This window comes from Osmerus eperlanus, chromosome 13 (assembly GCF_963692335.1).
Source record: "Osmerus eperlanus chromosome 13, fOsmEpe2.1, whole genome shotgun sequence".
Taxonomy (NCBI): Eukaryota; Metazoa; Chordata; class Actinopteri; order Osmeriformes; family Osmeridae; genus Osmerus; species Osmerus eperlanus.
In genome coordinates this window covers 5434019-5445649 of record NC_085030.1, presented here as the reverse complement: position 1 = coordinate 5445649, position 11631 = coordinate 5434019, and the positions used below count along the sequence as shown (strand labels likewise).

The window sequence follows — 11631 nt, the reverse complement described above, 5'->3', positions numbered from 1 at the left end:
TCGCCGACCCACACATAAAGTGTGTTGAGACCCAGGGTTTACAAAAACACCTCCGGGTTTAGAAATACCCACTGTAGAAAATAATAAAAACCTGAAATATGGGTTCAAGTTCAAGCCAGTTATCCTTTCATCTGTGAGAGCGGGCTGACGACTTAACACGGAAGGTCAGAGTGGTCATATCAGCTCAAGTCAACAACGTGACGGGGTCTAGATGGGATACGGTTAACCTCCAAAGAGAGACCCCGAAGAAATCATAACATCTTACAGAATGAGTCAGTGAGAGAGATCGAAAGGGAGGGAGGGAGGAAGAGAGGGAGAGTGAGCGAGCGAGCGAGCGAGAGAAGGGGGGAGAGGGAGAAGAGAAACGGGGGAGAGAGGGAGGGTGGAGAGAGATAGGAAGAGAGTTAAGTTTCTGTACAGCCCCTTAATTTCCTCTCCCACACCTGAAACAAGTCATTTTCTCTGGGGAGTCTCAGTAATGGCCTCCAGGTATTGTTCCCAACAGAGAGAGTGGAGAGGGGAGAGGCGGGGAGGGGATGTAGAGAGGGCAGGGTCAAATGTAACATGTTTTTGCTCCAGAGTGGAGTTGGATGAGGGGGGGATTTGAATGGATCGCTGGAGGGCGAGGGGTTGGGGAAAGCAGACGAGCTGCATTGTTGGAGAAGAAAAGAGAGGAGAGAAGGAAGGGAGAGGTAAGGACAAGGAAAGAAGGGACAAGCGAAGGAGGACAAACGGAACGGACAGACGAGGAGTGTCGAGAGGAGAGGAGGATAACGCTTGCCAAACCACTTAGCGATTTTCCAAAAGTCAAAGGAAGAGTGACAGGATACAGGAAGAGGGGACGTCAGAGGCAGGGGAAGCCAGACATGAAGAACATGCCTCCGTTCCAGCCTCCCAGCCTCCCAGCCCCCTGGCCCACCCCGGCCCATTACACCCCTCCCCCCCAGGCAAAAGAGACACAGCAGAATAGTTTTTCCCAGTCGTGACAGTTCCAGCACATTGAAGGTACAAACAATACCGTACATGCAGCATGCAGAGTTCATTTTAATAAGACTGCTCAGTCCTCATAACAACCCTTTGCTACTACCATAAGCCAGGCCTCACATCATAAAACTCACCCAAATACAGAGACAAAAGCATCAAAAGGGAGACCTATATGGTCCGACACCTTACGATGTGGTGGGTCACATGACGAAGACGCAGGTCTGTGGAGAGGTTACGGCACAGCAGCGACTGTCATCGTCCTCCTGTTGCGTCAGCGCTCAGGCAAAGCCGGCGGCCACGCTGGCTGGTCAGGAGCAGCCAGCGTGGGTTCTGGAGAACATCACTGCTCTCTGCAGTCCCTCTGGAGCAGGCCTGCACTCACACACACACTCACACACACACACACACAGGCAAACACACACAGACAAACACACACACCGACAAACACACACGCACACACAGAGAGTTCACCTCAGGTCGTGGTAGTTCCAAACTCATACTCATACCCGCTCACACAAGGGCTTTTGTGTCCATGTCTACGCAGGCAAATTCATTGTCAGACAAACCTTCTCCCTACTTCTGCATATGCTACAGTGCTTGCTTACTTAGACTGCACTCACACACTGAAGAATACATGTATGGCACAGAGGTGAGCTGAGAACTAAACCAGTTGTCCTCAGTCATACTGTATAGAGCTGCAGGTTATATTTCGTGCAGTGTCATGATCTTGTCAGTATCGTTGCTTGGGAGGCCTCTGATGTACCAACTGTCCTGGAGGCAAGCAGAGCCAGTGGACGGTATCTATGCTATCAGCCTGACTGCTCCCACTGGAGTTCAGAGAGGGACACACACACTCGAATAACGTCACACACATACGCCCTCACACACACACACACACACTCTCACATCCTCACATACACATACATCCTCTCTCACACACACAGAAATACACCCTCGCACACACATGCCCACGTACACCCAACACACGCACACACAACCGACACACGCTCACACGCACACGCACACACGCGGTTGATAGAGGCAAAGAGCAATGCACTTCCAGTAGAGTAGATTGTCTAGGCGCTATGATCCAGAGCCAAGAACAACCAACTAGACGAGAGCTTTATTAATATGAACTGGGGCATTTGACGCCCCGCCATTTCTCTCTTGCCCTGTTTCAGACCCCTGAACAGATCTGGAGAAAACCTTTTCCAAATGGAGGCTTTTTCCTGTATTGAGTTTGGCATTATGTCAGAGAGAATTTTATCTGGGATTGTCAAGGTTAATGGGATGTTGTAGTCTGCCCTCCTTCTAATCTTTGAAAGACTATGGATGTGGAAGCACACGATCGCACACTCACACACACTCACACACACTCACACACACACACGCTCACATGTTCCAGAACAGCGTGCCTTATTCTTCAGTGTGACACTGTTCAGACCCAGGGAGTTCCGAGCCAAAGGAATGACAAGCAGAAGAACTGGAAGACAGACGACAATAAACTTTTGTAAACCGACTCTGAAAAGCCCTTACATTCTAGAGTGGTTTATCTGTCCTGAACACTTTGCCCTGTTCTCATCTGGGTTGCAAAGTTGGATAACAATGTGGTCAAAATGCGGAAGAAAAACATATTGTTGGAGATGTAGCAGAAAGAAACGTCATATGAGACCAGTCACCTAACGTAATAGAACCCATGAAATTATCTTGTGAGCTAAATGTTGCTAAGTGTCTGTCCTTACAGTAAACAACATGTAGGAACAATCATTATGTAGCTCATTCAACCGCATCAGTCAAACACAATCAGCCTTCTGCAAATCACCCAGTGTGTTCCTCAAACATCCCATACAACACATAGGGGCTTCTCCATTCTGCACAGAATGTCTCCTTATCTCTCCCACGGAGCTTCAAAGGGTTTGCCCAGATGGATTTACTGTTGTGCCGACAGACAAACCAATCAACATCAGCCCTGTGTCTCTGATCAAGAGGGAGTCATGACAATGGGATTAATCCAGGAATGGACTTTTATGGATTTTCCAAACATTTCTCAAGGACCACATTTCTTATGGGCAATAAAAGGATGATATGAAAAGATTTGTGATTTTGCGTGCTTTTCTTTTGATACTATGTGGATTTAAATATATGTTTTAATGAAACTTCCCTTCCCGTAGAGCTAGGTCAGTCAACCGTACATGTACATGAAGCTAACGTTAAAAGAACAATAATTCCACTTTATTTTGTATCTGTACAAAGATGTCCGGTACATTCTTATAAAAAAATTGTGAGCCAGCCTAAGTGATTAGCATCTAGAGTAGATACAAATGGAAGAGGGGGAGCTGGGACAGCACAGCTTTGACCAATCAACTTCTGACCTCAGACACAGGACTCCTGTACTCTGAACTCTATAAAACTGTGACAATCCATCTTTAGGTCCATCTATGCCACAACAATGATATGGCATTACCAAGGATATCACCGAGACACACAGTAGTGCCATGACAATGGGGCAGGATCAATTCCAAAACTCAATTTTCATTGTAAACTTTGACTGATTAAGATTCAATTTACTTGACTTAACTCAGTTATCTTGACCCGGGTCTTTTTATTGTATTCGGTTAAGTTACACCATTTCATTGAGTTCACTGAAACCAAACCATCTCTCATGTCATATGAATAATCTAACTTCCTTCAGAAGACTGATTCTTACATATTAAACAAACACATTTTCCTTGATTTGCCTAAGTGAATACCAAAGTGGTGCCTCGTTAAAATGCAATACCATTACTATAAAAACTTACATTGAATTCATGTTTACATAACGCTAACTAACAATGACATGCATTTACTTTTGTGGACAGGAAGTCCTTGTTCTGCTATCGTGACCATCTATCGTGCTCAGTACTGAGCTGAGTTGTGAGCTGGCTCCATGTCTGTCTAAAAGTGGGTTGCTTCCCTCCGAAAACCTCAATCATGCATAGCTGGATTTGACTATAACGTGTCATCGAGGAACCCTTCCTGGTTTTCGCTGTCAGATGCTTTCCCTCAGTTGGGGTCAGGGACAGCTTCTCATGACAGACATATAGACTGTGACACAACATTTGTTTCCGGGTCGACACAGACAACAGTAAGTTTGTATGTTGAATGTAAATCCACACTCCGTGTGGCATGCAAAATTGCCCTTGTTTTTAATACCCTTTACTAATAAGGGGAACATGTTCGTGCCCGAAAATATGATGTTCTTCTGACTTGTAAACAGAAGAACAGCTAACAGGTAATGCAATAGGCCTACAGTAAGCTACCATGTGTCTGGATTCCTAGAGTGACTTTGAAAGGATTGTTCATGACAAAACCCATTACATTTGACACGTTAACACAACGATACAAATTGCGTATGCCTTGAAGAATCACAAACCAGTTTCTCTGGGTGTGTTCTGGGAAAGCAAGAGGCTAACACATTCCTGCTCTGATTTCTATTCTTTCGTTATTGTCCAAAGGATATGCCTTTTTTTGTTTTTATTTAAAGATGTTATCTGGAATACTCTCATTTCACAAGTTCCAAAAATAAATTGAGATCATTGTGAGATGACACGTGAGCTGACTGGAAGTAAGCTTTTTTTCCCCTTCAGGACTGAAAAAAAGACCTCTGGGATGACTAGCTGGCAACTGACAGAGTGGGTGAAGCGTCGGGATGGTCTCTTTTAGGCACGGCCAACTGAAAACCACACAATAAATCAGCAGTTAGGCTCTAACTCGAGCCAGCGAGGAGAAATTGGACTCCTTTCATTGGTCCAACTGCACTGTTTCATCACCTCCTTCTGCCTTTACTCTCACCTGAGAAAGAGAAGTGTGACGATGGAATGATCGCTCTGACCCTGGGTTTGAAGACGAACAAGCTGCCAAACACTGGGTCTGGGGGATCAGCCTGAACATTGTACTGAAACAGGAACGTGTTGCATAAATGTAAAACTGAAATGAAATAAAAGTGTTTCTTTACTTTCACCAATGTTTCTGGACATATTCTGGAGGAGGAAGAACAGGGAACGAACAAAAAGTACCAGGAGCAGCTTGTGTTTGTACACTTCTTTTATCTCTTAAAGAAGTTCTGCCTCTCAGGCTCAGTTAGGTGCAGTCATGCAGCCCTGCAGCAGGGGTAATACGAAAACACACACACACTCATACACACTACACACACTACACACAATACACACGCACACACACACCACACAAAGTCATGCAGCGGCAGAGCCGCGGTTCAAACTATCAGCAGCTTCCAGCTCTCGGCAGGCAAGGCACCTGATTGGCTGAGGAGTTGCCATGATGTCATGGCTGAATGTTATAAGGACTCTGACAGACAGCCTGGGAGCCACATTAGAAGAAACACCGCTCAGGAGAGAGTGAGGGAGAGGTAGAGAGAGGAAGAGGGAGAGTGAGAGAGAGGCACATACAGATAGAGAGATCAAGTCAGAAAGAGACAAAGAGAGAAAGGGAGAAAAGAAGCTAAAGCAAACTGGATTTACAATGGGAATCTGACACAGAGTATTTTATGAATTGAGGACATATCCACACCATAAGAATTATTTAATGAAACTTTGTATGGGAGCCCGGGAACAGGACTTCTACCAGAGGAGGTTAGTAAAACAATTTTCTTAATGGTAACCCCTGACTTGTGAACATAAATGCACCTCTATGGACCTAAATTAAATTAGTGTGCTCCTTTTCTTAGTCTTATTGAAGAAGCATGACAAACATTTATTTGAATGCCCATATATTGCATTGAAATCTAATTCACTTGAATTAGATTTGATGATTTGTTTGGACTTGCATGTGCACATTTATAGTTTTCACTATATATATTTGATATATGTATGCTTTACATCTGTACTGTAAATAAAGCTTGGCATGGGTGTCAGAATCCCGGATTAGATCTCACTGTGCCTCTGTGAACTCTGTGTTCTTTCTGCTCATTGCTTCTTCCGTTTTTTTGTTTCATTCTTGCCTCTCCTTCCCTCTATATTCCTATTCTATCTCTGTTATTTTCTCTTTTTTTCTTTCATTTCATTCTTTCATTTTTCTTTCATTCAATTCTCTCTCTCTCTCTCTCTCTCTCTCTCTCTCTCTCTCTCTCTCTCTCTCTCTCTCTCTCTCTCTCTCTCTCTCTCTCTCTCTCTCTCTCCTCTCCCTCTCCCTCTCTCTCTCTCTCTCTCTCTCTCTCTCTCTCTTTCTCGCATTCTCTCTCTCAAACTCTCGTCTCCCCCTTCCCTCTCTCCTGCATTCTCTGTGCTTTATTGTCCACATCTGCAGATCATGGGAAGTCCAGCCCCTGCCGTGTTCCTCAACAACGTGACAGGGGAGGTGAACGCCTCGGGGTCGGGCCCGGGCCAGGATGGCGACGAGGCCGGGTACAGCGAGGTGCAGATGGTCCTGCTGGGCATGGTCATGGCTCTGCTAGTGCTGGGCATCGTCTTCGGCAACATCCTGGTCATCACGGCCATCGCCCGCTTCCAGAGGCTCCAGAACGTCACCAACTGCTTCATCACGTCGCTGGCCTGTGCCGACCTGGTCATGGGGCTCATCGTGGTGCCTTTCGGCGCCTGCTACATCATCCTCAACACCTGGCACTTTGGAAGCTTCTGGTGCGAGTTCTGGACGGCGACCGACGTGCTGTGTGTGACGGCCAGCATCGAGACACTCTGCGTGATCGCTCTGGACCGCTACCTGGCCATCACCTCTCCTTTCCGGTACCAGTCGCTGCTGACCAAGTGCAAGGCCCGGGTGGTTGTCCTGCTGGTGTGGGTGATCGCGGGCCTCATCTCCTTCCTGCCCATCCACATGAAGTGGTGGACGTCGGACGACCTCAAGGCGCAGCAGTGCATCAACAACACCAACTGCTGCGAGTTCAACACCAACGCGGCGTACGCCATCACCTCCTCCACCGTCTCCTTCTACATCCCCCTGGTCGTCATGGTGTTCGTCTACAGCCGCGTCTTCCAGGAGGCCAAGCGGCAGCTCCGGAAGATCGACCGCAGCGAGGGACGCTTCCACCACGCCCACAACAACAACGCCGCCGCCGGGGCTCTGGAGAGCAACGACAGCCGAGGGGCCAAGAAGGTCAAGTTCTGCCTGAGGGAGCACAAGGCCCTGAAGACCCTGGGCATCATCATGGGGATCTTCACCCTCTGCTGGCTGCCCTTCTTCCTCCTCAACGTGGTGATGGCCATCTGGAAGGTGGAGGGCATCGACCTGACCTTCCGGATCCTGAACTGGATCGGCTACGCCAACTCCGCCTTCAACCCTCTCATCTACTGCCGGAGCCCCGAGTTCCGCTACGCCTTTAAGGAGATCCTGTGCTTCAAGAGGAGTCGCTTCCCCAACCTGGGACCCAACAACGGATATGTGTACAGTGGGCACAGCTGGCAGAGCGAACAGCAGGGTAGGAGTAAGGGCAGCTCGGAGGACAGTGACCCCGCTGAGGGAAGTCTTGGGAAGGGGGAGAGGAGCTGCGAGAGGGTGCTGACGGACAGAGCCACCGACCCGAACGGGAACTGCAGCAAGGGTCTAACCACGGTTCTTTAACCTTCCGCCCGCCGGACCCGAAGGGACTATTTACCATGTGCTTTCACTGCGGCAGAGGGACTAACTAAACACTTGCGTGCTTTTTTTCCCTCCGAGTGCTGAAGGTAAGACTGGCGGACAAGGCAAAGAGTGGGGTTTCTGGTAGGTGGGTGGAGATAGAGACATGGGTGGGGCTGTGGGGGGGGGGGGGGTGTTACATAATCCAAGAGGTTGACAGGTAGACCATTTTTGATACGTTTTTTGTTTTGTTTGTCTGTTTGTTTTGTATACAGAGAGTGATTCTGTTGATTTTTACATCTACCTCAGCATATGGTTTCTTTTTCTTCTTCTATCATTCATCTGAACGTGTCATGGTGATTCACTGGCCAAAGCAACCAAGCTCGACTGACGCAGTCTTTATCATTAGTTTAAGGGAAGCCTATACTCCCTAACCTTAGAGAGCGTGGGAGAGATGTACACAAGGAACACATTCTAAACCTGGTTGGTACTCTCTCTCAACTGTCAACTGAAGACTAACATTCCTGCAGCAACGGCAGAATGCTTTGAAAGGGGTGGAGTTTTTTTTTCCCCCTTGATAAAATTCTTTGCATTTTTTATGTACATCTTTAATTTCTACTGTGAGTAAGACAAGCGACGACAGGTGCAGTGGAACTAGTCTCTCTGCCGTGTGTCTCTGCTGCCAACGTTTACGCCACAAACTGTCGAGCGACACTCCCAATGCAGCGACCTATTGTTTTATATAACCTGTTGCGGAGGAGTATCGGTTGCCATCGACTACAACTCGAGAGACGTGTACATTCACTGAATATTTGAAATAATCACCGCACTTCAGTGGTGGCATTGAGGGACGGCTTGGGGCCAATTCACAATTCATTTGGTTGTTTTAGGTTATACAATAGGATAAGTCAGACAGAGTCCTTTCACTAACTGTCCCTCTGGAGAGAAATCATATTACAGGTTTACCAGTCGGCAAAAGTATAATAATTTGGGAAGGTTAAGCTGAATACAGAATCTCTTTTCTTGTGTACTGTCGGCACACAGCTTGTCATTTGAATAGCTTATGCAATTTTGAGCCTTGCTAATTTAACGGACCATTACGTCCATCACTGATTCACTTTCATCATGTGCCCCATCAACTCTGTACGCCCCCTCCCTCAACACAGGAGCCCTGCTTGTCTCTCACAGGTCTCTCTCTGTTGATGAGATGTGCCGTTGTCGTTGTGTTCAGGCAGACGCAGTGTTTACTGAAACCAGAGGAGCAGTTTCATTCGCTAGGGAAGGAGTGGATAAACTGCGACTGAATATCAAACAGGATGAAAATAGGCCAGAGATAACAAAGTCCCTGAACAGAAGGTTCTGACTTCTGAACCCATTAAACATAAATGGAAGGACAGGTCCGACAGTTCTGATTGGACTCTGGCTGACTAACTGCCCTGTTGACGTTTCATAAAAGTGTGGACGTTAGGAAGATCATCACATGGTCCAGAGAGATACCGACCACTACTTTGCTTAGTTTCACCGGCCGCTTCTGTATGTCTCTCTCCACACCCTCTCCCTCTTTCTCTCATGCTCACCCTCTTAGTCTCTCCGTCGTTCTCTCTACTTCTCGCCAATCTCCCTCTCTCTCCATTACTCTCTCTCTCTCTCTCTGGCTTGTTCTACTTAATGAAGTTAGTTTCCTCCATGGCTTCTCTCTCTTCATCCCTCTAACCTCTCCTCCTTCTCTGTCCCTGTCTTCTGTCAACTCTGGCTTCTCCCTCCACGGTGGCTTGCGCTCTTCAGGAAATGCCTCAGTCCAGAATCAGTCCATTATCTCTGCAGTTCAGCCGCACAATCCAACGACTCCCCCCCCCCCCCCCCCCACTCCCCCAACCCCCAAATCATCGTCCTGGACAGATTTCCAGATTAGGGAGAGTCACGTTTTCAGAGTGCAGGCTGGCAGGACCCTTGCAGGGACAGAGCTGCTCTGATACCTTACTCCCAGTCCGGAGTCACATGGGGAGGATATCTGGTATCGTTTTAGCCGCGGCCGTCGGCTCTCGAGAGCGACAGTTGATAACAGGGGTTTCCGATTTAGACGTGACCCGAGTCTCCCGCGTCCAGGAGGAGGGGGGGGGGGGAGGCATGCGTACCGGGGATGGGGTTTCATGGGTAATCACCTTCCCCCCAGTGGGGCGCGTGGTCTGTAGGATGCTGAGATCAAAGTCGGCGCGCGCTAAATGTGTCCACTATTCGGCCCGGGGGGGTGGGGGGTGGGGGGGTGGTGGTGGGTGCTTCTCTGGCAGTCTATATGAGTGTTGGTGACCTGTGCTTTTGTGCGCGTGGCGTTCCGTTTCAGAAGCGCGGCAAGCTCAAAATTGGGAACGTTGTTCCTGCGGAGGAACCTGTGCTGCAGCTTCAGGCCAGCTGGCAGGGCGGTGCGTGAAAGAAATGTCGAGATACTGTACGTCACTGTGCTGCGCAAGTTGTTTTCTTGTGCGTGAGTGTGTGTGTGTTTAGGCAGGTTAGTGGGGAGGGCGTATACTGTATTTTTGTATGAATAAAAACATATGGGTTCATTGTCAAGTGGAATGTTATGTACAAAGTATTTGATACTATGTGTCACTATCATGCTGTAAAACTTGTAAAGAAAAAAGATTACAATGACATGCGTAATTTCAGGGGTAAGACACAAAGCCTATGTTTAAAATAAGGATACTTTGAATACTTCCCACCCCCAGTACTAACGGTGGGTGCGTTTCACTGTGTTTGTGCCTCTGTGGGTTCTGTGCTTCATTCTTTGTGCCAAACTGATGTTGTTCCTTCGATGTAAGTGGAAGAGGTTATGAACTCTGCTTCCACACTGCTCTCTCCTGGCCAGGGCAAAGCCCTGCACCTGTGTCTGAGGGCTTTCCATCAAAGTAAGGCTTTCTCGCATGAGGTGTCGGAAAGGAAGGTGTCTAACTCCGACCAGGCGTCAGGAGACGATAGCGCTCGGTGCGATGATTTCGAAACAAACAAGTTGACTCTGCAACATTCCAAACGCAACTCAAGAGTGTGAGGAGATGCGTACCCGCCGGGTTACTTTCCCTCCCCTCCCACACTCACACACGCTCACACGCGCACTCACTGTACATACAGCACTCCCTACATAGTGAATCCATTTAATGTAAATAATGTCATCGTGGCATTTTGTGAAATGTGAATCATGTGAACAAAGTGTAATGACTGCAGCGAAGCTGTTCAGATCTTTTAGACACGAGCCATGTTGACTGCGCTGACACGCGTGCACTCCCAAGGTCAAATTCCATTTTACTTGAGTGTTATTTCTCGTCCAACTCAAGCCCTCACGGTTCACGTGTGAGATCTTCAGTGTCTTGTAGCGCACCGCTATCCATGAAAGACATTGTCCTTGGGAAACAGCTTGAAACTTAGTAGCTAAAGCTCATTTGTGGAGTAAACAGAGTAAAACATCACACTTAAAACCTGTTAGGGGCTTTAGCATCATGGCCTGAGTGAATATGTTGTATCAGTTGAACGTTTACTGTATGTTTCCTTTTCGAGCTGTTTTCACACAGTATTGGTCACGTTTTTTTATTTTATGAAATGTCGTGAAATGTGTGCAGTTGTCCTGTGGTATTTATGAGGAAAAAAAAACAAGTGTAGTATGACATTTGTATTGGAGTAATAAATGAAGTATTTGTTCCAGGTCCTGTCATTGTTCGTTTTTTTCCTGTGAGCGAGCCTCAACGTGTGTCTGTTTCAGGTCAAGCAAGACACACTGCCGCCATCAAACACACACCAAATACATGCCATTTATGTAACACATGACCATTCAAAGGCCGAATTTAACAACGTGACACGCCGTACCAAACATAAACCATGGAATTAATTATGACATCTAAACCATGTGATGACCTTTCTCTCTGTCATAACCTCGCCTCTGAATGCCTCTTTGTGGATCCCCAATGTGTGATTGTGGGGCCTGCGGCCCCTTGTTTCCCAGCCTCCCCCTCCCTCCCCTCCCTCCCCCCTCCATCCCCTCTCTGTGGGGGTCCGAAGCCAGCTCTTATCAGCCACAGTGCATGACATACA

General features: G+C 47.6%; 1 protein-coding gene across 1 annotated transcript; it reads left to right on the top strand.

Annotated features, from left to right (window-relative positions):
• The first annotated feature begins 5339 nt into the window (after positions 1–5339).
• adrb2a (adrenoceptor beta 2, surface a) lies at positions 5340–11244 on the top strand. The gene is made up of 2 exons (XM_062476288.1): positions 5340–5612; positions 6286–11244. Exon 2 carries the CDS (start codon positions 6289–6291, stop codon positions 7555–7557), a length of 1269 nt encoding a protein of 422 aa, XP_062332272.1. The 5' UTR covers positions 5340–5612; positions 6286–6288; the 3' UTR covers positions 7558–11244.
• The last annotated feature ends 387 nt before the right edge of the window (positions 11245–11631 follow it).